The following is a 27,782-nucleotide window of genomic DNA, read 5'->3' on the forward strand; positions in this document are numbered from 1 at the left end:
ACTAAGAGCAACTACATAAAGCCCTAAAGGCACATTATTTTATTTATGATTAATGTCCTGGATACTAAAAATATGTTTGTATGTATAAACATATATATCCATATATAATTTTATACACAGGATGTATATAATTATATAAATAAAATATCTGTGTATATATTATCATATATATCATATATACACACACACACATGCTATGTATATATATTTCAATAACTCATATATTGTTGAAAACAATGAAGATCATAATGTTTCTGCCAAATCCATCCTCGACTCTGACCAGCTGGAAATCATCCCTGGACTACCAACGAACTCTAGGGCTTTTGTATCCTGGTTTCAGTACATTACTAGTGTCTTTGTGAGAGTAATAATGAAAGAATAATAAATTTGCTACTATTTTATTGAGCTTGGTTAGAAAAAAAAAAGCAACAGAAATTAGTCAGCAGGTGTCAAATGCACACTATAATGCAACCATGTAATTGATATTTGTTATTATTTTTTCATTGTGCTAGTCTCTGTAAAAGACAGTTCTTTCACTGTATTGTATTTCATACAAATTTTGTAACAAATTAAAAGTAGTACATTTTTGTTTAGTTAAATAAGGGTTTCTGAAGAAAATGTACTGAAATGTACCTGGTAATTTTCTGTGAAAAATCTTGACAGATATTCTTTTTCATAATAGCAACTCCACAATTGCTTTAAATGACTCCTGTTTGCAAAGTGTTGCCATTACCCCATAGAAATAGACGGTGCATGCTCTAGACAGTTATTTACACAGTAACACTTAATTTGGTTCAGAATTCGTAATGAAGCGGAGACTAATAAACCCTACTGCCTTATTACCAGCCTAACATGTTAGTGTATTATTACATTTAAAGTATAAAAATGACTGCTGATCCAGGCAGTCGGTGTTCAGAAGGAGTGGGGCTCAGTGATGGTTTAAAGGGACGGCAGGAGGTCCTGCGAGCAGTCCCCCACTGCGGCCAGCCAAGTGCCACAGCTGTGGGCTACCCCTGGACCACAGTACCCTTGTCACGAACAGAAGTGACCTTTGTAGGCAGGTCAATAAAACACTGATAGCCAGGACCTGCCAATAGTTACGACCACAAACCACCAGCAGGAAAAGATCACGTGTGGTTAGCGTCTTCATGTTTTCCAGTTAAAATTATGAATCTGTGGCAGATTCGAAGCGTCTCCAGTCATCTTTGCATGTTGTCATTCATTATTTGCACTTCAGTGACATGAAAGCAGAGTCTGAAAGTGGTAGCCACCATGCCAGCAGGGTCACAGAGAGCAGCGCCTACGTCAAGATTATAAGAATAAAATAATCAAAACATACCAGAAGCTGCAAAAGCAAGATGGTTTAGCTTTCTTTGACAGAACTTAAAGCATAGAAGGTAAAGACTTATCTAAACCATGAAAGAACTGTATCTGAGGGTGGGAGCTCGGTGTATTACCTCCCCCTTTTGCCACAAGGTAAAGACCCTCTGACTTTTTAAGTCAACTATCTTTTACAACACTCCTCTGATCCGCTTAAAAAGTGTTGCTGTAAATCTGAATGTGCGTGCTCTTGCAGAGCTTGCTATCAGATGCTGGATTTCTAGTAATGATGATGCAATGCTTCTTGGCCATTAAGGAGTAAGAGTGTAGAGATTCTATTTCAATTTCCACTTATTTAAACTCCATGTAGCACAAACTTACAAGATTTGTTTTCATTAGGCCTACTACTGTCTAATCTCCAAGGGTTATAAATACTCCCTCACGAGGATGATTTCACCTTAATCAGTATTTCTCCATAGCAATGAAAGCTAAAGAGCAATATTAATAAAAGGTCAACAATCTCAAAAAGGAAGGAAGAGAAGAATTTATGATGTAGAAATGTTGAAAATACGTATTACTCATAACTCCTACAGGTTTTTTCTTTGAATAAAGTAGTATTTTTCTTGACATGTCAGGACACATTTTAAAGGGCTCAATTGTGTAAAGTTTCTGGAAAGCTCACCACTTAAATAGCAATAAAATACACTGGAATCCAGGCAAATATAAAATAAACCTAGCTGAGCTTGTCCATCAGACACGAACACTTAGTTTACAAATGAATTTTCAGAGCGATACAAAAGCCCTACTTGCAAATTTTCCTGTTTCTGTTTTAAGTAGTTGAATGGGAGAGAAGGCAAAGTGCTAAGTTAAAAAAAACCAAAAACTTTTATGTTTTTTTTCTTCCCCCAAAGTGAGGCCAAAGTGCATTGTTAGTGCTGAAGGTTTCATTCCACACCTTCAAAGTTATTTTTGCAATCTGAAAAGGCTTTTTTTCTTTTCTTTTGTTCTCTCAAAGTGTGGCTAATGTTGATTACAATGCTGTACAGTCCACAAGTATTTTAACTCCTACCTGTTGTGAAAATAAAGCTCTAAGTCCATATTTACACTTTTAAATATAACTGGTTGCAAAGCTCAGAAACTGCATTGCTGAATGGAAAAACTAAAGCATTTCAGCACTAAAGCCATATTCAGGGAGATTCATTTTTTTCTGTTGTTTTAAAAGTCTCTGTATGGATTTATGAGAAGTTTGGTTTATGAAGCCAGAATGTGCATTTATGATAGCCTGAAGAGCATCTTGCATTCACTCTCTCAAATGCTATGTATATAGCCAGTCATAAATCCTATGCAGTTTATTTGATCATGATACTGAAAGGTACTGAGATTTTAGCTACCACTCTGGGAAGGAAGATCCCCACCACCACAAGCCAACACCTCACTTTTCCATGTGTATTTATTAATTTCATTTTATACATGGATAACTCCAAAATTCTGTATTTGCTTCTCTGTTGGGAAAAAAAACCCAAAACAAATCTGTTTCTTGCCTTAATCCCTTCTTTATCCCATCTACCAAAGTCAGACACTTTGGTAGATGAGAAGGAGTTTACATTATTAGACAAGTTAGTGAATCTTAGACTTTCATCTGCTGTTGTCTAGTAAAGAATGTTGAGAAGGTGGCTGAGCCACACACATCACTTCTTCCTGTGGCTTTTTGGGAACACTTTCATGGTCTTTTACTGAACCATCCCACTAGTACATCTTTCATCAGTTATTCAGAGACGAAGGAAGCTCCCTATTTGGGCTCTTCCTTTGATCAATATAGAAAATGAAGCTGATCAGAATTTTCGACTCAACCCCATTGATTGCTGGAAATAATTAAAGCATTGTTGATCTTTATGACAGGCCAGCAAAGCTGTCGTTAGTGAATGACTAAATAGAGTTCGCTCAGTCATGTTGATTAGTATATAAGTTTTTATTGGGAAAAGGAAGTCTTGTGAGAGTTCAAATGGCAGGTGTCAGGACAATATCTGCCAAAACCACCTAAGCCAGTGCACTGCTTTACATATTGAAATTCAGATAGGTCTTGTTGCAGTGCAATCAAGCTGCTAATCCTGAGATCCTTTGTAGTGCTCCATGTGTGCCTCTCCAGGGCAGCTAACACTCAGCTGGCACCTCTGCTTCTCACCGCAAGAGCTTGTGATCTAGCCACTGTCCTGCGGGGCCGGTGGGTACACCCACTTCTGTGCTGTTTACTGGAAGACCCTGTACCTTGGCGCAGGCAAAACTTCCTCTGGGATCCTGCAAACAGCAACAGCATGATGTAACTTAGAAGTGGTTTCTTTCATGCAAAATATGATTTATTGTGCCAAGAGGTGCCATGTCGTGATTTTGCCTTTCCTGCCTTGTTTCTTATCTCATTCCAGAGCACATAATAAAACATAAACAAATACATGGGGACGTGTGCAATATTCATAGGTATGAATGTAGAGTTTTCCTCCGGTTCTTCAGGATGTATGTTTTAGGCACGTTTGAAAATAGGACTGTTCAACTGGAATATGTTTAAAGCCTAGAAATGGCTAATCTTCTTGCCAGAACAAATTAAAAATCTTAATAATGTATCTACTTTCAGGCAAAATTTAATTGCTTATTCAAAAAACTTGCCACTATAGTGTAAAAACAGATTTCCATTCACGTCTCTTCATATTCGTTTGACTACTTCTAAACCATCACATTATAATGGCTATACAGAGTTCTTGTTTGTGATTTATCAAGTGGTCTATCATGCAAACTTATCAGTGATTTATTCAGTGATGTGAATATGTGTGAAAACACATGCAGGCAAGTGAATACTATGCTATGCTGGAATTGCTATAATTTGGCAATCATGAGGCTGCAAGTGATTACAATGCAGTGGGACAAGAAGGAGTATAAGCCGGAAAGCGGGGGATGGAAAGACTTTCAGACACCACCATGACAATTTGTTTTGCCTTTGGTTTGTAAATTGCACTACTTTGTAGACTGGAGGAATCTGCTAAGAAATTTCAAATCCCCGGTAGATTTTTCTCTGTACTTGTATAACATCCCCTGCGCCTGTAACAGAGAATGCATTTCTGCGCCTCAGGTACCACAGTTCCTAGTTTTGCATCCTCTGTGAAACTATGTTGAAGTGGAAACTTGTGACCAGCAACTCCCGGGCACTTACTCGTGCTGCTGCTGATACTCTGCTGATAAACTCGGACTGAGAGGATGGAGTCACAAATGTCTTAAAGTACTGCAGCTAAATCTGTCACACCTGAACTGAAAGAGTCATTAAAATTGCAGTAAAAGCTGAAACTATCCAGTGGGATTCTAATAAAATATTGAAAGTATCTTTTTGAAAAGGATTATTAAAAGATTCCTTTTTACTCATGAAGAAATACAATTAAAATTAATATTTTGACATATACAAGGTTTTTATGTAAGTCCTTTTCTTACAATTTACAGCAGGCATCCAGGTGACCCCCACTGAATGAGATGCATCCTTCCTAAACCTACCTGCAGGAGCACATAAAATCTCACATAATTGTCTTGGTTTGGTTAAAATGCCCTTCCCTTCATGAAAAAATCTCCTTTTATGATACCTGGTTTTTACTCAGATTCATGAAAGGATCAGTTTGGTTTTCGTTAAAGTGTTTTGCAAGTGTGCATCCCATGCTGTGTTTTTCACAAAAGAGTGAAAGAAATATAGTGTATTGTTTATACAAGATCCTGATAATACAAAATGCTGATTACCATTATAATTCCTTTCAAAAGCTACATATAAAATGTCAAGAAAATGTATGTGCATTTCTGGCCCTATAACTAAAATAAAATATTAATAATGACAAATTTATTGTACAATTGAAACAATTTCAATCACCCTATTTAAATATCCTGAACTCTCTAACCAGTGGCTTCTGAAAGGCTGTGTTGAGGTTAACACAAATTAGAAATAGATAAATAAATTGGAAAAGTCTATATTTATGAATCAGGATTTACATTACCATTGAAGCAGAAGGAAATCACTTCAGTCTCTAAGTATCCTTTATTCCCCATGCTACACTTAATATTTACCATATAAAATGATAGACATTGATTAAAGCTTAACACAAGCTATCCCTGTCAAAACTAAAGCAAAGTCAGAAGGTGGACCAGGAGTCTGAAGTATGTTCTCAATAGACTGAAATCTGATGTTTAACACTGTTTAAATATAGACTGTTATGATAGAATAATGTAGGAGGACATCCAAGTAGGCAATTTCACTGTTCTCTGAAAGGCTTACATAAATAAGAGCTGGATGGAAAACTGACACAATATAGTCACAAGAAGTTTGGGTTAACATACTATCCATGTAAAAAGACACACCTTCTTGATAAGAGGAGATTAGACAAAAAGCCTTCTACCAAAGTGAAACATGGTTATCAGTGAGTTTAATTGCCTAGGACAGATTTGTTTCAATGTTGGAATGTCAAAGCAACAAGTTCAGTGGTTTAAGGTAGGGCAAGTTTATAAAAAGCAGCTTTTCAAAAGCTTAAAATAATTGTCTTCCTTTAATGCCTTACATTTTTTTAAGTGATCCAGGTTCTTACTGGTTTTAGGGGACTGTCTATATAACATGGTATATGTGTGTTTAGAGCCTCTGTTAACAACAAGAGGATCGTTCTAAAACTCTTTAAAGTAATGATAAATTAAAAAAATGCAAAGTAGAAAAATTTAAATAATTAAGTAAAAAAAATTTCCTACTGTTTTAAATAGTAGAAGGAATCCTACAGAAAGAAACCTTTGTAAACATTTGGCCATATATGTTTATTAATTACATATCTTTATATCTCCACATGTTGTAATCATTTATTCAATGGAAATCAAAATTAAATCAAGATTATTACAGTAATTACATTTAAATCCTTTGCTGGTGGATGGGTTTGTATACAATTTAAATAGCAAAAACAGTAAAGAAAAACTCAATAGAGAAGTTGATTATGCAACTATTTTAAAAATTAGAATAGGATTTTATTTAGCCTACACAGAGGCCATATACTTTTGAAAACATAACTAAATTTTTTTTTTTTCTCTGTACCGTACTGTGTACAGTACTCTGTACTGTATACACACTGTGAGAAGGGAAGTATGTATCCATAAGGTAACAGGAACAGTTTTCTCCACTGTCTCTGAGAAGTGGGCAGGATCAGGCTAGTGTATAATACCGTATTACAGGCATGCTTTTTACTTCATAACTTGAGTTACGTCTGGAATTTCTTCAGTGCTTTGATAGTATTTATTTTGCTTAAATTTCGCCATTATAGTGGGAGCCCCTAGTATAAGATAATCGTCTGTTTTCCCTTCAATCAGGAGAAAATGTATGCACATTGTTCATCCCACCTGTTTCAGCCACAGAAGACCCACTGGCGATGTTTCTCACTCCAACGTTTATAGAAGGAATCAGATAACGACTTCAATCTAAGCGTTCAACAGTTTGGCTTTTTAGTTATGCTGCTCTGTGCCAGCAAGATAAGTTCAAGATTTTCAGCTCAGTTATTGTAATTCTGCCTGAAGTCACTGCCTGATACAGGATGCCAAATGCTGAAAGTTAGTGGTTTTGCTCTCAGTACTCCGTGCTCTGTGCTGGGGTCACATACGGAGTGCTCACTTTTTACAGAACAGCAGCACTGGAAACAAGGCCTCAAGGGCCAAGATTTCAAGCAAAAGAAATTGTTATGGGTAGGAAGAGTACCCAGAATACCATCCTTGGAATTTACAGTATATGATATACATTGATAGTAACAACAGCTTCTCCCCGAGGATGTCAGAACACTTACAGGGAAAGCCTAGTGGCGAGGGCATTACTTTGTCTGGTCCCTAACTGGTCAATATTCTCTGATTCACCCCAAATCTTATCAGGTAACACCACCAGTGATCATCTCAGACTTCCAAATCCTGAGCCCCTCCCTGAGCTTTCAACTACAAAAATCATTCTTCCTGTCTAAGGTTATCATTCTTCCTTCCTGCAGCTGTCAGTGCTACTTATGGACCAAATATCACCGTGATTTATAACAGAAGAAGGAATGCATTTAGTTCCTTTCCACCAGCCTGAAGGGATTTCAACTTAATATGTGAACAGCAAAATATTTTCTTACATATTTATATCTTATATCTAAACCATGTCTGACAAGTTTCGTGGTGTTTTGTAGGTTTTGTGCTCCTTTCTTACTGAATTTAAAGTAATTTGATCAAGAAAATAAGAAATTAATTTAGGTTTGTTCTTACACATCTGGTTGCAAAGTAGCAGTCATCTTTCTGTTATTACATGCTCACGAAAAAGCCCAGAACACCAAAACACAGGGCAAAAAGCAGCCAAAACGTCATACATCTCTGAACAAAATCATGAGGGACTGAAGAATGCTGGTGCTTTGAGGGAAAGTCTGGCAGTGAGACAATTACTGCTCCTAGGAAATCTCGTAAAAGCTTCTCCATTGATGCTCGAGATATGTGTACATAGTAAAGAGAGAGGAGCAAAGTTCTGTAAATGTAAGACAGATTCCTGAATGACACCAGACTGCACAGACCAACAAGTGTGTAATTAAAAGGTGGATCTATAGTAGGCAACCCTTAATAAAAAAAGTGTAATAAGTTGGTAGTTCCTTTTCATTGCTGTTACAGGTAAGTATAGTATGTATTAGTAGTACAGTTAATTACCTGAAGTCTGAATCTATAATGAGATAACAAATGGCCACTCAAACAATTGGAAATAGAGAACAGATTAAGTTTCAGCAGCAGAGGTACCCAGTCATTTAGGATTTTGTGTGTTTAGAAATGGATTCCGATCTCACACCTCTCAAATAATTTAATTAACTGTTTTGTAAAATACCCAATGTAAACATGTAGAGGAAATGCTTTTCCTGCTTTATTTTGTGTCTTGTGAGAGACACTTCGCACCGTGAATAAATCGGTTGCATCTTCATGTATAGTTTGTGTTCCAGTTTGGGGTTTTTTTTGTCCAACGAGCCTAGTTCAAATGTAGCCATATTTGTGTGCTGTTTTTTCCTTTTCTTTTTGGTTATCCTTCATGGTTTAGTAGTTTTTGCAACTACAATATGAATCTTTTGTTTCTTTCCTTTGTATGTCTTGGTCTCCTACTACAGATAGCAATCAGAGTGTTTCCCTTGCTAAATAGATGGAATTTATGCTATTTCTTACTGATTTATAGTCTTATTCATTATGAAATTATTGTTTTATTACATTGTCCTTTTCACCAGCATAGCTGATGGGTATGGTTGTATAACATCAGGTACTTCTTCAGATCAGTTCTGGCTTATGTATTGATATTCTGTTCTATGGTGTATTTTAATATTTGAAATGAATATTCCCTTAATACCTGAATTCAGACTACTCTTTTCAAGTGTACAGGCATGAGATGTACATTTGGTCATTTATGGAAATGTAGATTTGGTCATTTATGGAAATGAAGACCAGTTGTAATTTTGAATCTGAATTGTTGAATCCTAACTTCATAAAAAAAATCATTCGGTGATGTCGGTAGATAATGGACACAAATTTTGCTAAGATTTTGGAGGGAATTTATATGAGTAATGTAGTAGGGATGTTTACCAAAATTGTAATTCAAAAAGCTGGGCTTTAGGAAAGTTGAAAATATTTTAGAGTTGAGACAAAAAGGTAAAAGTTGTGTAAGGATGTGTTCAGAATGATTATGACAGAGTGGGGCTTTAGAAATTATGCCATTTGTTTCTATGTACCTTTGAAATCCAGAAGACAGAATCTAAATAGATGGAAGTTCTTTAAAGTTTCAATGTTATGAAATTGTCCCTTATCAGTCATAAAAACTGATTAAAAAATGTGAGAAGAATGTTGAAGATCAAAATGCCTGTGAGAAGAGAACAAGATAAAGCAATGTTTCTTTAGATTATAGGATATTGTCATGGGCTTAAGCAACAAAAGTTAGAAAGGTCCAACTAGAAAAGTAATACTCTACATTCTAATCTTCTTAAATTCACAACCATTGTTTCAGTTTTCTCAATCAAAAAACAACTTTTCAGTTCAGCTGACTGAGTTTGGCAAAGTCATCAGGAAGCCAAATTTAAACTTGCAACGGAAACCTATCTTTAGACTTAACCATAGAGAGACTAGCATCTCTGAAATTTTACACTCCCTTTACATTAGAGTCATGTTGAAATGTGTTGCTGTGGTCCAGGTCAAATCTTGACAAGTGTGCTAAATAGGAAAATAATGTCTGTGATAGCAATTTAGAAAAGAAATCAAGTCATTTGAGGTGGACAATCAGAAGTTGATAAAGAAAAAATACGTGACATGTTTGATCATATTTTAGCAGGTATTATTTGGACTTGAATGCTTAGGTTGATTGTCCAGTTTGGGGTACAACAATGGTAAATACAACAATGGTATTTGTCCACATGTATTTTCTATTAATCTGTCTTTTCATTTTTTGGATTTTGTTTGGTTTGAGCAGATACGACTGCAGCCTCAAGAATGTTACCTTTTACTTTTTCAAAGGAGAACTTAGCATGAAAACCATTAGGAATTTAACCTTATGGGGTTAAATAGTATGTAGGTACTTGGAAAGCTGTCTGTAGACATGTTTTCATAGAATCATAGAATGGTTTGGGCTGGAAGGGACCTTAAAGATCATCTAGTTCCAACACCCCTGCCGTGGGCAGGGACACCTTCCACTAGACCAGGTTGCTCAAAGCCCCATCCAACCTGTCCTGGAACACTGCCAGGGATGGGGCAGCCACAGCCTTCACCACCCTCACAGTGAAGAACTTCTTCCTCACATCTTATCTAAATCTACCTTCTTTCAGTTTAAAGCCATTACCCCTTGTCCTATCACCACATGCCCTTGTAAAAAGTCCCTCTCCAGCTTTCTTGTAGGCCCCTGTTAGGTACTGGAAGGCTGCTATAAGGTCTCCCCAGAACCTTCTCTTCTGCAGGCTGAACCACAACTCTCTCAGTCTGTCTTTATAGGAGAGGTGCTCCAGCCCTCTGATCATCTTTGTGGTCCTTCTCTGGACTCACCCCAACAGTCCATGTCCTTTGTATGTTGAGGGCCGCAGAACTGAACGCAGTACTGCAGGTGGGGTCTCATGAGAGTGGAGCAAAGGGGAGAGTCACCTCCCTCGAACTGCTGGTCACGCTTCTTTTGATGCAGCTCAGGATACGATTGGCTTTCTGGGCTGCAAACGCACATTGCTGGGTCATGTTGACCTTCTCATCAACCAATACCCCCAAGTCCTTCTCAGGGCTGCTCTCAATCCGCTCATCACCCAGCCTGTATTTATGCTTGGGATTGCCCCAACCGATGCACAGGACCTTGCACTTGGCCTTGTTGAACTTCATGAGGTTCGCACAGGCCCACCTCTCAAGCCTGTCAGGGTCCCTCTGGATGGCATCCCTTCCCTTCAGCATGTCAACCGCACCACACAGCTTGGTGTCGTCGGCAAACTTGCTGAGGGTGCACTCAGTCCTACTGTCCACGGCACTGACAAAGATGTTAAACAGTGCTGGTCCCAATAGTGACCCCTGAGGAACGTCACTCGTCACTGGTCTCCACTTGGACATCGAGCCATTGACCGCAACTCTTTGAGTGCAATCGTCCAGCCAATTCCTTATCCACTGAGTGGTCCATCCATCAAATCCATGTCTCTCCAATTTAGAGACAAGGATGTTGTGCGGGTCAGTGTCAAATGCTTTGCACAAGTCCGGGTATTTCACACTGTCCTGCATGACTTCCTTGTTTTGTAGTAGATATGTTAAGTTGGATATCATAAACATAAAAGCATCAATATAAGAAATAGGCATTTCTCAAAAGTAGTATTACTGACTTTTACCTGTATTGAACAGTCAGTTTCTTACGTAGATCTGTGCTATTATTGCTGTCTGCTGTTGTAATGATCATTAGAATTTAAGAAGATTCAGAGGCTACCTAGGAAAAAGATTAGTCTCATCCATGTCTTCACCTTCACCTATTTCATCATCATCATCATCATCATCATCATCTATTCAGCCATGTTTTTGCTACTTGTGTAGAAAGTTACACAAATTTTTCAGTGATTAAATTAGCACATTTTCAAATAATTTGCACATTATTGAAAGTTCAAGTTAAATAAGAAATAAGTAAGTAATAAACAAAAGTGTGGTAGCAATTAAAAAACTTTTGCCTCAACAAACTGAAAAGTAAAAATTCACGTTTATTTGTAAGACACAGGAGATTTTCCATGCTTCCTGAGGAGCACTAATTCTGCCTTAATTTATTCTTTAAATCAAGAGGAGAGAACAAGTATGAAAGCAAGTTAGCTATGTGGTTCTTCAGAACTTAGATCTGTTATCTGATGACTACCCTAGAGCTGAAACTTTTAAGGCAAGCCAGACTTCAAACTCCATGTTATTCCTGTATACAGTTACTCTGCATTCATTACAGTAATAAAACCATTGAAAAAATAAGCTTTAACAATGGATGGATTTTTTGCAAAGAAATTGTTCCCAAAGACTCAATAATCAAGCAAATCCCCCAAAATAATGATACACAATATTGTATTCTTTTATTTGGCTTTCACTTTGAAGGGATAATTGAATTTTATTTATTTATTTATTTACTTACTTAGAAAGTGGTGACCCTAGGGTACCTAAACACCAGCAGAGGCCAAGAAAAAATAAACCATTGTGGAATATGTGATGAAATGATAAAATTTTGCAGTACTGTTTATGCAATATTCTTATTGAGCTAAAGGGTGATTAAGGATTTGTATTAGACACAGGTGACAATTCAAAATGAAGGCATAGTGAAGTCTGACGTAGCATTCGCTACATATCAAGGTGCCACACTTAGATCACTGGTCGGCCTGGACCAGGGAAAGAGACAGATAACACACACAGTGTGAGCGCCAACTTCCGCCTTTTATTGCGCAGTTAATTGCTTTTATACTAACAAGGGGAGGCGGGATTACAGGTACATCACAAGGCTGCGACTAACCCTCTAACTTTCCGTGACATCGCGAGATCTTCCGAACGCCGAACCCTACAGTCTGAATTGTAACAGATCAATGAAGGATACTCACATGAAAATCCAGATCTATTGTTGACTGCCAGTTAACATATCCTGTGATTTTACATTTGTTTCACATGATGTTCAATTACTCTCCATAAATCATAATTTTATAATATATACATTGAAGTATCTCCCTTAGTCTACCTGAAGTCACTTTTAGCACTAATTGATGGCTAATTTTGCTTGCTGGGAATCATGTTTCTGTAGTTGAGATTTGAGAACCATTTGAACAGTAAAGAAAAAAAAATGAGTGAAGCTATTCAGAAAAGAGTTATTAAATTACCGATTATTGTGTACCAAGGGAGTCTATGCTAATGAGATTATAAAGACCTTTTTCTGTTATTTGAGACAGACCTAATTCTCTTATTTAAGCAAAATATTTTAAACCTCAGTGTATTTGTACAACCCCAAAAGACACAGATTGTCTCAATTTTAATTCCACTCTTTTATATTTTCCTATAATTGCTTAGGGTGAAATGTTGCCCTCAAGTCTTGGTTTTGGCACTGAAATCAGTGGGAGTCACACAAGTTCTGCAAGGGCTGTAACGTGGAATTTAGTGAGCAGTGAATCAGCCTGACTCATAGCACAACAGTTTTCAACATTTGTATTAAGGAAGAGTTGTTTAAAGTGGTGTGTCCCTGAGATCTCAAATGCTTTTCAGAGCAGATTCAAATGGTCTTTACAATCCGAACTTAAACATCAGGTAAAAAACATATTTGAAAAAAAGACATCTTTTTTTTCCAAACTAAATTATACAGATCAAAGTAAATATATTTTTTATGTAAATTAAATTAAATTAAATTAAATAGCCCACAAAATCTTGGCTGCTGTACAAGCTTACCAGGTAGTACTGTCTTAAATCTTCCCTCCTACCCCATGCTTTTGTATTCTAGGACAGGACAGTGGTTTGAGGCGTTTCTGACTCAGGATTGATGCAGACACAATACAGTGACAGAAGCCTTTAAATTTACACCAGCTTTCCAGAAATGGCATCTATACATCCTACCAGTCTTCTACTGCGTTTTATACACAATATTATCCACTCAGCAAATCATTTATTATACGTGCTTATGAAAGCAGAATGGTACAGAGAGATCTAACTGTGCAATTTATCAAAATAAATGTTTTATATTAGCCAGATCTTGCAACTTAGGATAGTATAACATGTAAAATGTTTTAGGACCTGAATTTTTCCATCCTGTGTATTGTCTTAGAGTAAGCTACAAAGTCTGAGAGAAAGCAGCGTATTTTCCACTAGCTGCATGGGATTTTTAATAGCACTACCAATAAATAAAAAAAAAATTTAATACAATAAAACCTACTTGTCTATGCTCTAAAATAGTCAATGAATACCACAGTAGAGGACATTTACGTACACTTTTTTCTTAGCAAAAAACACTGAAAACTTATGTTGCAGTTACTAACAGATGGGAAGTTGACAGAAAGCTAACACTTCGCTTTACATCACTTGGTTTTGATTCATAGCCTTTTGGCACTGTTTTTGCTATAACACCAGTTTGGCATCCATTGTGTGCTATATGAAAGAATGAGTCTTGTTCTTGCAGTGTTACAAAATCAATGCCTAACAGCTCTTTCATCTTTTGAGATTAAAAAGAAGTACCCTAGCACGAAGTAAGGATAGAAGATAAAAGAAGACAATGTTGGCTATCCTGTCATTTATTGGTTCCTTTGTATCCTTAATGGCCTTTAGTCATTATTAATAGGTTTGGTTTTTAAACTTCCCTGAACGTACAGACATAATTTTGCAAATGCTACAAATTACAGAGATAGGATGAAAATGTTAATAGATTTAACAAGTTGCTCAGTAGTTTTTTGGTTTCATATGTATATTGACCACTTATTTTCTTTCTTTTGCAGATTGTAGCTTTGCGTGAACAAAATGCACACATTCAAAGGAAAATGGCAGCTGGTGAAGGGCCTGCTGAATCAGAGCATATTGAAGGAATGGAGCCAGGGCAAAAGGTTCATGAAAAGGTATGAAATGTTAGTCCTCATTGGATCACACAATCAATATGAGAAATAATCAAATGTTAGTTTTTTGTAATGTGAATATTTTATGGGATATCCCTTTAGAATATTGTCTGCCTACTGAAACCAGTATCAAAAAATGAGCTTGTTTAAATGGAAAGGAAATGCAAATGGGCAGGTCCTTGCTCTTTGATAGGGTATTGAGTTAGACCCACAGCTTATAACAAACTTTTCTTGGAATTTTTTGCATAATGCTACAATTACGGATACTATATCCTGTGGAGTGATCCTCTATATGTCACATACAGAAGAGCAAGGTGTAGTGGCACGTATATGTGAAAGGGTATATATGCAAAAACTGCTGCCAAAATAGTCCATAAGGGGATGACAGAGACCTAAAAACTAGAAAAGGTGATTTTCCTCTCTGCTACCTATAGATACTATTCAAATTCATGTCCATGTTCATCTAGAGAGAAGTGAAGAGCATTTTACTTAGCACTATTTCGATAAGAAACAGGTATATAGAGTTTAGGCTATTTGCCTCTTAAGGCTGAAAGAGAAAAGAAAGGTAGAGAATATCAGATTTAGAAACAAGGTCTTCTTCTAAGCCTTTGTTTTCCACTTTGATAAAAACCAAGTTGCGTATCTTCCTCTCTTGCTTCACAGTTATTAAATTAAAATGCAAGCATAACATAACATTTGGCAGACAGCTGAAATGAGTAGAGCTGCTACTTGGATCTCTAATTGTGCATTTTTGTGTAATGGCATGTGATGAACAGTGGCATAAATCATACTTATAAAAAATAACATTCATCATTACTTATTTATTTTATAGGCAATCCAATTCACAAGGGCGCACTTGCACTGCAAGCATTAATTTTACATGTTTTGCGGTTTATTTTATGTGTGTCTTTTTCTTTGAGTAATCTATGTGGTTGAGAAACATACAGTAAACAAATACTGTTCAGCCACTTTCCTCTTCCTTGCAAAATCTTACTCTTTGACACATCCGTGAAATTTTGCTAAAACAGTGAACATCCCACTCACTTGTGCTTTTAAATACAACCACACTGCTTAGCTGAAAATCTCTAATTTTCCACTTTCTTTGCAAGCTGTGTCTTCTAATTTGAGTCATTGGGCTCGTTACTTATAAGCAGAACAAAGTGGAAATAAGAATATCTGTCCTTTAAGAAATCTCCATATTTAAACATTAATGAAAGAGGAATGAAAGCCAAAGTAACACATTAATATCATTTTATATGAAATGTTTCTAGATTATTATGTCCAGAAAAATTCTATGCTTCCTAATCAAAACAATTTAAGTTGGTCTTGTTAAGCTGAGTTAAAGACTTGTGCTTACTAATTTTTGCTCCTTATAGCAATGAAAGCATACTGGATAGGGAGTTAACAGGAGGCTATACTGACACCAGATCAACGAGTCCACTCTCATTCACATCCTCTGCTGCTCTCTACCTTTCTACTGTTACCTTAGTGCCCACCATTAATTCCTGCTTATTTTGTGAAGAGAAGTCACCACTTTGTAAGATACTTCAGCTGAAGCCCAGACTCTAAGCATCTGTTGAGAAAATATTCCTTCAACTTCAGCAGTAGGGATGGAGAACAATAAGCTATGCAGTAACGGTTTGTACCCTCTTATAATGCACGAGATCAAGGTTCAGGTTCAGTCAATCTGAGTAGATCCTACATTTTATGTTTCAACTTTGAGTTGAAAAGGCTGATAGTCCCAACAACTATATAAGTAGAACTTAAGCAGTACCTTCAGGAAGTTACTGTATTAATCATCCATATCTTCTTGGACTTCCCAGGAGACACGGACATGGTAAAGTCTATGCAGACATCGAAGTACAGCTTGCCTAGGTTCCTAGAACGGGTAGTCCCAAACTGCTATAGGCAATTAGAGGATTCCTCAGGTAAAAGTTACCTACAGAAAGAGTTAGCCAGCATGGCTAACATGGAAAATACGAAGACTGGACTGTTTTCTGAGATTTAGGTGTGTCAAAGTTTAACGACCATTCTGAAGCTGGAATAACTTCTTGTGTATTTAGGAAAAAGATGTCACCATAGATTTCAGCTCATTTGTAGCATCAGGATGGAAGTATTACTATACTCGGGGGAAAAAAGGCAAGATAATCTGACTGCATTCCACAGCAACACAGAAATATTTTTTATTCCTTCAATGTTTAGAATTGGTGCTAAAAGTTGTTACTCTATCCTTTTAGGCTACTTCCTCTTAAGAGGACAGAAAGAACAGTCCAAGAACTTTTCTGGGCCATTCATTTTCTTTTTCAAAAAATCTTGGAAAAATGAGACATTGCCAGAAAACTGAAAAGTTAATGTCATGCCAATAATCAAAACAGTATGACCGAAGTTGCATTAGTCTGTTTATCTACGCTGATACTAGCAAAATTCTGAAAAAGCTAATAGGGAAAATTGAGAATTAAAAAAACCCACTCCAGAACCTGAAAATCAAAGAATGCTAAAATGAGAGTTTATGCATTTTGTAGAAAGTAGTTTATGTATATATATTTTTATGAGACAAAAAAATTGGTTCAAAAGGAAATTGTTCTACTGTACCATAAACTGATTTCTATAAAGCAATGGCTCAGTACATAGTTGTTTTTTTTTTTAAATGAGCAGTAAGGGAAATCAAGCTAGTTAATCTTTAAGAAAGAGAAATCTTATTAATGGTGACAGGGTGTAATCATAAATGGAGACTCATTATCAAGTATAAATGAAACATCTCAAAAGAAAATAATGGTAAAATAGAAGTAATGAGAAGTATTAACTATGAATATTTATTACTTAAGAAAAGAAAAAAAACACCAAAACAAACCAAAAAAACAAGAACCAAAGCAAAAATTCTAAGAAGAGAAAGAGTGAATGGCTTTTAATTCTGATTTCACAGAATTCCAAACTTTGTAAGATATCTGCTTTAGGAAAGTATTAGGGATTTCAACATGGAATCATCCTGATTTAAAACAAAACAACAAAAAAAACAACAAGGAGTCTCTTGGGTCTAGCTTTTTGTGCCTGGAACAGACTGCAGATCGCACTGTGAGTTGCTTTCATTGGCAGGTGGATGCCAGGTCATTAAACAGGTAAGGTCACACATATTCTCTAGGGGGGACCTGGACCAGGTAGGTTAAAATTTCTACTCTATGGCAATAAAGCTTCTAAGCTATATCATTTAAGCAAGAGAAATTTAAAAGCTAGCAAATACAGAAACTTGCGGAGAGGCCCACTTGCACAAACAGAAGAGCTTTAAAGGATTTTTAAAAGTTGTTTAAAAAAAAACTGAGAAAGATCACCTGATGTGGGAATTAAGATGCAACCATTTCTATTATCAGATATTCTCCTACCTAGATCTGTGACCACTGGACACCACTTGCCACCACCCAGATCCTTCACTTGATCTGTAAGGACAATAGCCTGATTTCCCCACAAGGGCAGGCCAGGAAAGGCAGAATTCCCAGTGAATGAAGTGCCCATTGGGAAATCTATTAGGAAGCAGGTAGGGAAGCTGCAAAGGTGAGACTGAATGGCATTAGAGATCAAGATGATACCAATGGAGGATGCATGCAGGGATGTTAAAGGAAAGAAGTTGGGCAGATATGAAGCTCTGCAGTGGCACAAACAGTGAAGAAGGTGTTAACGGCCCAATGTAGAAAAAGATTGTTATCATCTGGTAGAAGACTAAGTAGGAATAACTTGCTATCCATTCAGATAAGGTTCTACTATAAATCACAAGTAGGAAGATGAAATGGATTAAGTGTCTTATGAGCAATAAGCAGAATTATTCAGAAGGTAGGACCTACACTGAAGATAACCTAGGGTGGTGTAATTGCCAGTGACAGAGGTAGGATCTCAAACCCAGGTAGGGAATAAGCTTCATCCCTTGGTATGGAAAGAGTCCTCTGATAAAACCTCATAGTTATTTTTTAGGAATTCATACAAGGTATGGGAAGGCTGGAATAAAGAAACATAACACCTACATGATATGGGAAACAGGATTGTAATAATTCTACAGAAATGGTTCTGGGGATTAATGTGGATGATAAAAATACAACAGAGCAACAGTATAAAGGCAAATGCCATGGTGGGATAGCTAAACAGAACTTGAACCTGCAGAACATGAAATATTCCTGGACCTTCCTTGGCACCAATAAAGCTTCAGCTGAAGTCTTGTATCCAGCTTTGGGTCCCACTCTTGAGGGAGATGTGGACTGAGAATTCTTGAGAATTCAGAAGATGGCAATAGAAACAATCAGAAATCTAGAGAACATAACCTGTGAGAAGAATTTTCAAGATGTAGGCTGAAAGCCTAGAGAAGAAGAGACTAATGGACACAGAATTATTATCTTCAAATATATAAAATGTACCTTCAGATATAAAGAGAATCAGTCAATCAATCTAGTGAAAGCAATGAAACAGTAGAACAGACTGCTGAGATCAGGTAGAGTCTCCACAACTGGAAACTTTTTAGGATTTTTAGGAGAAATAACCTACATTTGAGACAGGGTACCGTGCCAAGAAGGTGGTCGGCTAGGTGGCCAGCTCTATGATTGTGTCACAGGGCAGCTGAAACATCGCTTTAAATTCTATAATCACAAGCACTGTCCTCTGAAGCACCAAGGCTTCCAACAGTAACATATTAATTCCCAATAAAAAAATGATAATATATTCAGTAATTTCTTCAGAATTCTGAATACAAAAGCAGTCTTATGAGATGCTAAAGCAAGGCATATATCCTTCTCATTGACAACTACATGGCCAGTTCTCGTGTATGAAGGCTAGAGGGAACTTTAAAATAGAGAAAATAGACAAAAAGTATTCCAATGATAAAATTTACGAAACAAAGACAAGCAATAAATATGAGAAACAATTAATAAGTATGTAGAGTTATCCAAGAATATGCAAAACTCCAGAATTGGCCCTCATTGCCATGTATCAGTGTAATTTTTTTATGTGAAATAATGAAATCATATTAATTATTTGAATCTGTAAGAAAAGTTTCAAAGGAAAAAGAAAATAAAGAAATTGTGGCATACCAATGATCCAGTTAAGCAAGCACTTTTTATTCTCAGTTCAAAACTGTGACAGGTTTTAGAGAAAATCCATCAAAACAAATATTTGGGATTATTCCTATGCAAGCTTTTTTTTTCCAGGTTCTATTTTGTTATGTGTAGAACTGTACCAGAAACATTTTTCCTGTCCTATCTGAAGTCACTTGGAGTAGTTTTATTATTCATATTATAAACAAAATATAAAAATCTAGAGAGAGAGACTCTAAATTACAAGTATAAAAACCTCATGTATTTTTATGGAACTTCACTCCTTCACCGGTTAGGGTTTTTTTTCAGACAAATGACTATGCAAGGGCTAATATTTTTGTTTGGAAGAAAAAAACCTGTATATACCTGAGATCAGCGTAAGATTATTTCCCCATCTAACTCATAACACATTGTGCTGTTTCCCATGAAATTTTGTCGGTATGATTCCTTCTGGTTTTTATCAAAAAGCAATATAAAATTCCTTGTAAGTGTATGAAGTAATGAGGTATGTGAGGAATCCAATGTCTCTACTTTTATTTGCCATTTTGAACTAGCAATCATTTTCATCTATATCCAATCAATGATCATGTTCAGGTTGGAGGAGGGAAATCTTTTTCCACAAAGTTTGAAGGATAATTTGTCAAGATACCCTAAATAAATTATTTTCCTTACTAAAACAGTAACTAGTATATTTAAAGACATATTGGGATGCCTGAACCTGTGGCCGAATCTCATGTACCATCTACCATATGTAACTGGAACAAGAAATAGGAATGAGTCTCAGATGCTGATAGGAAGCACAGTGAGCTCTCATTTCTTGCTATAAACTCTGTCCCTTTAAAGTGGTGATTGCTGGACCCCCAAAAATAAGATACTAGGAATAAGTAGTTTTCAAATAAAGTTACTATTTCATACTGATATTTATTTCCACTTCCATAAGAACCATGGAAATTGAATTATTCAGTAAAATGGAATGCTTTCAGAAATGCTCATATGCAAACTGGGAAGGATTGAAGTTGCTTGTTAAAAACATTGAATCTTCTGACGTTGGCATACCTTAAATGTCCACCATAAAAGTATCCCCTTCACTTATAATGACCTCTTTCCTTGATGGTTCAAAAGTCATTGCCTATTTCTGGCCCGTATTGGAGAATATTCCACAGTAAGTTCCATACCACGTCTTTCAGTTCAAACATATAACAAATCTTTGCTATAATTCTTCTGAAGTTAATGGATTTTTATCAGAGATGAATTGGCCTGGGGAATGACTATTTTTATCCTCAAAGATGCCTTGTATGTTTAGGAGGGTTCCTGCTTGACAAAGCACTTCAGCGTGGATTTCTGTTACACTGAAGACATGAAAGCCAAGTGTTTAAGTACAGTGTAAATCAGGGTGTTTCTCCTTGGAAGCACACTGTTTCTATTTTTCAACTTCATTGCTGACATTTGTAACTGCAACTTGTAAACTCTAGTAAAATAGAAAGCCTGTTTGTCCCTATTTGGTGCCTTTATTTTTTTTTAATATTTCATACGTCACTATGTTACCTATAACCTGCTAAAAAGGGAACTCATCCTTATTCCAAGATCCATAACTGTACCATTAAAACTCATTAACTAGTTTTGTGGTTTTACCTACTTTTTCTAACAAGTATACCACACTGGTCTTACCCGTAGTAAGGGCAGTTTTACCAGCATAGTTGTTCCCTTCCCGTCAGGAAAATCAACCAGAATATTTTAGGCATGTGGAAACAGATACATATACCAGCATACGTAAAACAGTCTGATACTTCTGGTGCAACAAAGACCTTTTTCTCCTAAATAAACAAAGGTACATTTTATGAGGAACTCAGAGCTGTATATAATTAATTCTAACAGCTGGGGGTGTTTTGCCTTATAATATACCTCAGGCAGTCACATTCAGCTTATTTAAGAATCACATTTTTTCTTCTTACTCATAACACTAACTTATTCCAATAATTAAATCAAATGCTGGTAGTTTATAAATATTAAAATCTGTTAAGACATTGACATTGTATCCTGTAGGAGCAAACAGTGTGCTAAAATGTTCAGAGTGCAGATCAAATACAATTAAAATGAAATAATATAGTAAAAGTATCAGATCGCTTTCAGAGCAATTATCAGAATCTGTTCCACTTTTGAACTTGACTATTTTTCACTTTTCTGATCACTTTGTAGGGTTAGTAGAAAACTGCAGAACAAAACTTTCAGTTTCAGTTTTTACTTATTAATTTATATGTATGCTCCTTTTTTTGAATGAATAGATAAAAAAATCTTTCCTTTTAACTGGCAGCATAGTGGAATGGCAGAGAAAGGAATGAAGGCAGGACACGTGGAGCCCTCATCAGACGGACCAGTTTAAAAGAGGACTTAGTAAGGATTGAACACCAACCAGTTTGTAAGGGTGTTTTTAACTTAGAGAAAGTTTGCTGTAAGAACTTTTTGTTTTGCTGTTACTGAATGCAGTCAGAATGCATGATGTATAAAAAATAGTGGGAGACATGATCCTTGTCCCAAAGCATTCACATTCTGAATTAGAGAAATAATACACTTCAGACACAAAATACGTTTGATAACCAGATGGTGGGTTTGTTTCCAAGCAATGCAGATATCTTTCTGGCTTTCTAATCATCTCTTTCTGGATTAATATTGATAAAGTTAATTAAAGCAGCATGTGCTGAGGGAGACTTAATGAAGCTTGATGGCTTGGCACACCTGGGGAGGTGAGGAGTTTTCGGAGTGAAAGGAAATATGGATAAAAGCTGCAGCTGGGAGTAGAAGTCTTTGTGAATCTAAGGAGTAAGTTTGGGGGAAGTATGTAATGTTTTCTCTGAAAAGGTCTAGGCAAATATTTTGTAAGTACTGTACTGCTTAATAGTTTAGTATGTCTGCATGACTATGAATACTTAGTGCTCAACATTATAGCATAGGGATTTTATTATACCGAAAAGCTGCATTACTTATGCATTATTTACATGATAAATCAATAAACTTCTCAGTCAGATCTTTAATTTTTTGAGAAATCAGCTCTTGATCTGTTTCAGCTCTTTGTTTCATACAAATTAATTTGTCTTTCAGTCATATAAACTTCTTTTCCTTTTTGCCTAATGGAAACCCCTATATACTTGTACTTATCAAGCCTGTTAAAACACTGCTTTTAAAAGTCTCATACCTTTGCAGGGGAATTTTACACTTCAAGCACTGTGCTAGCTGACAGCATTGGCTGACTGACCTTTGCTGGATGATTTTGGGCAAGGAGTTGCCAGGCCAGTCATTTCTAGTGGTAGGTTGGTGAGACTAATAAGAAAAAGGAGTTAGTCAAGGCAAATGGGAGCAGGGTTTGCGTGTATAATTTGGTGTGGGCAGCTAACTAGTCCTTATAATAAAGAAGCGGGAACTGATTTCCTTCTCCTGTGTAAGATCTCAGAAACTCTTCTAATAGTGCAAAATTGAAATCGGCAGGCATTCTGGAAGAGGCCAGCAACAAGAAGAAAAATGCCCACCCACCAAGTAAGCTTCCTCCCCACCCCATGCCATTTTGCAAAGTGAATAACGCGTGACAGGTGATTGCAGGCATCAGAAAGAAGAATAAGAGCTGAAAGTTGATCAGATAGCAGAGTTATTCCAGATCTTAAAAGCAGTAGTAAAAACTGGAGTCTTTTGATGGCTTGGTAGAAAGAGCAAGAAAGTGAGGATGTTTGAAGAGAAAAGTCCCGGAGAAGGTAGCTATTTTTGCATCAGTATTGGGTTGGGGAAGATATATTTCAGCTGAGAGAACATTGGTTTTGATAGCAGATTAGAGGTTGGAGAAAATTTGGAGTAACTGAAGAGGAGACCTCTAATGATTGTGAGATTATTGCCTTACACAGACCAAAAGACGTAGAACAACCTAGAGAAGTATCATAGCCTTCAAACATAAAGAATCAACCAGCCACTTAGAAATTACTGTGACAGCTTAGGTGTAATGCTATTATTTTTGGCATAGCTTTTCACATTCTGTTTTGTGTGCTGATTATACAGATTATGATCATATTGCTTTTGCTTGTTGTCGCTTCTGATTGGGCTATCACATAGCTATGTATCTGTGTTCTTATCACTTTCTTTCTTTTAAACCTTTTGCATGAGACATTTGAGTGCAATAGGGGTGGAAAAACTCTACACTACAGTGAAAAGCAGCTTCTGGCAACTTGTTATTCATTTATTCTTACATCTCAAACAGCATCAGTAAACATTACTCTTTGTAGCATTACATTTTACTCTTACTTTCATAAAGTCAACTGAAGTGTATAATTTAGCTTCCTTTGGTGATTATATTACTTCCTTTTTAGTATTTCCTTACTACAGAATTCAGAGAAGTTTATTTAACCTGAGAAATATATGGTATTTCTGTCTTTCCCCTGATGATCTGGCCTTTGTGGCCAGCTTTTCTAAGTCAGACAGAACATCTCCACCACTACAGAGCTAAAAATAATCTTATTTCTCTGGGATTTGGGACAAAATTTTCCAATTTGTCTGCCTAACCATTTTTAAAGCCTTAAAAAAACCAAAACCCAAACCACCTGTTTTTAAAGTTTTTAAACTTTATATGCCATTTCTTTCCTACTCTTCCTCATGTTGAATTTTCTATATATGTATTATTCGTAGGACTTAACATTGGTTCAAAGAGAGTCTAAATATAACTTAGATTTTAAAATTGGTGCTACTACTGATCATGTGGTATTTAGAAAATATTTTTAGTGATTTATACCATCAAAGTTCTGTATATTGCATGTGAAGTACAGGAAAGCTCTCATATCTCAGCTGCCATAGCAGCAGCTGACTGACTAAAAGTCAGAGCAACTGGCTAAATACATCCATATTTTATAGAGCAACAGCTGGCACCTGCCTTAGTAGAAGAGGAGTGAAGAGAAACTCTCTTAGAGAGAGAGAAGTGTCACAAAAAGAAGTGAGTCAGTGATGAATAACGGGGAGTAAAAAAGGGATCTTGAAGTCCAGTCACCATGAGTATTAGGGTCACAGGCTCATGGCAGATATGAGGATATGTCATATCTGGAGGCAGGTAACAGTACAGTCCAGGCTCCAAGAGCTTCTGCAGCAATGACATTCTGTTACTTAGAAACAATTCTGTCTTTTTTTTTTTTTCAACCTTTCTAATATTGTGATTTTTTTAAAAACAACTGAACCTGCTGAACCTTAGCTTGTATCCATTGCTTTATTTTTTATGTATGCTTTAGATCATTGCTTTCTTGTCCAACTTCATACTGGCAAAAAAAAGAAAAAAATAAAATGCCCTGATTTGGCATGTTAAAAGATTCAGAGAGAACTTGCATAAACTTGTGTTCTTTGCTTACACGTATTTACAATATTTATATGGGCAAATGTACCTTTGCATAGTTAGCAAATAGAACTTACTATATGCAGACCTTTGAAAAACCATTTTAATGTCAGATTTTATGTTGCATGTCAAGAAAAATATGTATAATCAAAAGGGTGCTTTTAACAAAGGTTTTCATGTTTTTAAAGATAACTCATAACTGACATAACTTTAGTGTAACGTAGTGTCAGAAGTCTGTGTTACGCTATTTGCCAAAGGTAGCTAGCCTAACTAATACAGACAGTTGCCTTGAACATTAGGAGGAGAGAGCCTGAGAGAAACTTGTTCAGCATGAACTCTCAGAAACCACAATGACATTATACTGACTTGAGAACATGGTGAGGACTTCAATTTTGACGCTAGGGCTTTATGGTGCAATGAACTTGTCAGTACTCTTTAAAAAAAGAATTTAGAGAGTGTCTTAGTAAAGAGTAGACATAAGGCACACACTCCTAGGGTTTAAAAAAACAAACAACCAAACAAAATACCACAAAGGAAAGAAAAAAAACCAAACCAGTGCTTATACCATAAAAATACTAGTTGTTCTAGGAATTCTGAAAGACCAGACTTCTGAGTTTTAAGATTATTTTTAATTATTCAATGGTACCTTTTGGTTAGACAGAGCTTAATGTAGTCCTCAGGCATGGAAATGTTTATGTGCGTGGGCACCATGTGTATCACCTGTGCTCATACTACCACAAACTTCTCAGGCACTGATGAGGAGTTCTATCAAGTAAATGAATCCTATCTCCACTGCTGGTTGTTCAGCAGTAACCCTGTGAGATATTCTTTTTTTCCTTCTCACCACTCTCTTGGGTTAAATTCTGGCACAAAATATGTAATTAATTGCTGGTTGATAGTATTTAGACCAAACATATCTGATGTTTTAGAACCGGAGAGAAAATATCACTTGGAGGTGCTTTTTACTGTTCTTGGGGTTTGCCTTTATAAAATTAGGTTCCTGTGTATATTTTGTCACATATGTAGTTGACTGTAAGGTTCTTTCTACAAAATAAAATGGAGAAGTATTTTGCCTGGGACAATTTTACAATTTCTTCGCTAACTGCTGTAGTCTGGTGTCCTTACTCTTTTTCTTGAACTTAAGTGTACCTCCACTCAGTTTGCCTTCAGTACTATTGCTAAGGCTTAATTGAAAGGGCAATATGAAGTGGATTAACAGAGGCTACAATATTCTGGTTTAGTCTTGTTTTACGCTTTCTCCCACTGTTCCTTTTACCATTGTTCTTATTTTTTACTACTAAACCAGTCTGCTGCTGGTTTTCCTTTTATTATTTCATAGCAGAGAGAATAGGGGAGAGAAGCAACAATTTAGGGGGGAGTTATTGTTATGTGCTACCCAATTTGCTGTCCTTCTCCCTGCTGGCACTCCTATACAAGCAGCAGAATGCCTTATGGCTGTGCTTTTTGGATCTTGAAAGAAAGAAAATCTGATACCAGGGGTCTTGGTTTCCTTTTCATACTGTTCAGCGGTAGGGAACATGAACATTTATTTCCCTTCTCCATTTCCACAGACCATAAGCAATTCAACGGTATTCCCCCCCACCCCTCCCCGGGCATTTTTTGTTTAATCCCTATTACCCTTTATGGCACTCGGTCCTACAGGGTATTTTTTGAACTTTGATTTCCTCTGCAGTATGCCACCTCTGCTGTAGTTAATACCATCACTGTCATCAGATTTACTTGGCGATTACTTCATCTCCTTTCTGTTTCTTCTCCTAGCTTGCTTTGCTATATTTGGTTGAGTGTAAAAGCTTTCTTTATGAAGTAAGGGTATTTCTGAAACCCTTAGTATGGACTGTGATTTCTCTGTTACTTATCTGGTATGTGGTGATATACCACCAAAAAAAGCCCTCCAAAAACCAGCAGCAGACCTTCCTCTTGCTGTTGCTGCTCCCAGCGATGAGGAAAACAAGTGCTATGTTGCTGGGTACAGATGTAGTTGCTCTATTTACCTTTGTTTGCTCTGAACTAGCCCAAGCAAAGACGTCTGGAGTTGTATGAGGTCTTTCAGACTGATGCCAACCAGATTTCTCATCTGGCTGAGAAACCCGTGGAAGGGGACAGGGGAGGGAGCAGAGACCCTGATGGCATGAGTCGCAGGCGTGTACGCATTGCTGCTGCGTGTACCTGTTGTGTCTGCAGAAAGCAAAAAAGATGAAGTCAAAACTATATGAGGATACCATTTCTGCAGCATTGTGGTCTAAATAAGTAAATGTGATAGAAACAGGTGGACTATCTTTTCTTGGATAAACCAGTTAGTAAAAAAAAAAAAAAAAGCAAAGCATTGGAGCATATTAGTTATTTGCCACATTTCTTTTTTCAAGGAAAAATAGCCATTGCTAGTAGATGCTTTTATGTGAAACTATTGAAATTAAGGAATGTGTCCATATGTAGCTTTTTCATGACCACATTTGATAGGCAGCATCACAAAATTTGTTGAAGGCTTTATCTAGATGACTAACTTGTAAGCCAGATCTAGGGACCATCTACATTTTTCGTTTGCTCTGCTAGAATGTTTCAACTGTTAGAAAGTTTCCTTTAATATTCCTGCCCTCCTTTAAAAACTTCCCAATTGTTTCAGCTTACTTTCAGTACTTTCTTTTTTCCACTTCTCTGTACTAATTTGACACTATTTCTTGCATATATTGGGGATTTTGGGTAGTGTAGGGGTATGACAGTTAAGAATATCTACTTTGAAACTTTTTCTTGCGTGCTCTTTTGAGAAGACTTCCCTTAGTGCTTCAGGTAATAATTAAGAGAGATCTATTCAAAACATAGATTTCATTATTATAAGCATTCAACTAATTGTTTATTTAGAAATGGATTGTGATTAATACACAGCATCATCAACAGGAAACTCTTTGAATACCAGGAAATGTTTCAGCACAAAAAATT

General features: G+C 36.5%; 1 protein-coding gene across 1 annotated transcript in view; it reads left to right on the forward strand.

Annotated features, from left to right (window-relative positions):
* PPFIA2 (PTPRF interacting protein alpha 2) overlaps positions 1–27,782 on the forward strand; it is a 338,047-nt gene that overhangs the window by 238,991 nt on the left and 71,274 nt on the right. Inside the window, exon 7 of the mRNA XM_075057802.1 lies at positions 14,292–14,408. Within this exon, the coding sequence (XP_074913903.1) occupies positions 14,292–14,408 (117 nt within the window). The remainder of the gene's footprint in view (positions 1–14,291; positions 14,409–27,782) is intronic.

The sequence above is a fragment of the Buteo buteo genome, chromosome 26 (genome assembly GCF_964188355.1).
Source record: "Buteo buteo chromosome 26, bButBut1.hap1.1, whole genome shotgun sequence".
Taxonomy (NCBI): domain Eukaryota; kingdom Metazoa; phylum Chordata; class Aves; order Accipitriformes; family Accipitridae; genus Buteo; species Buteo buteo.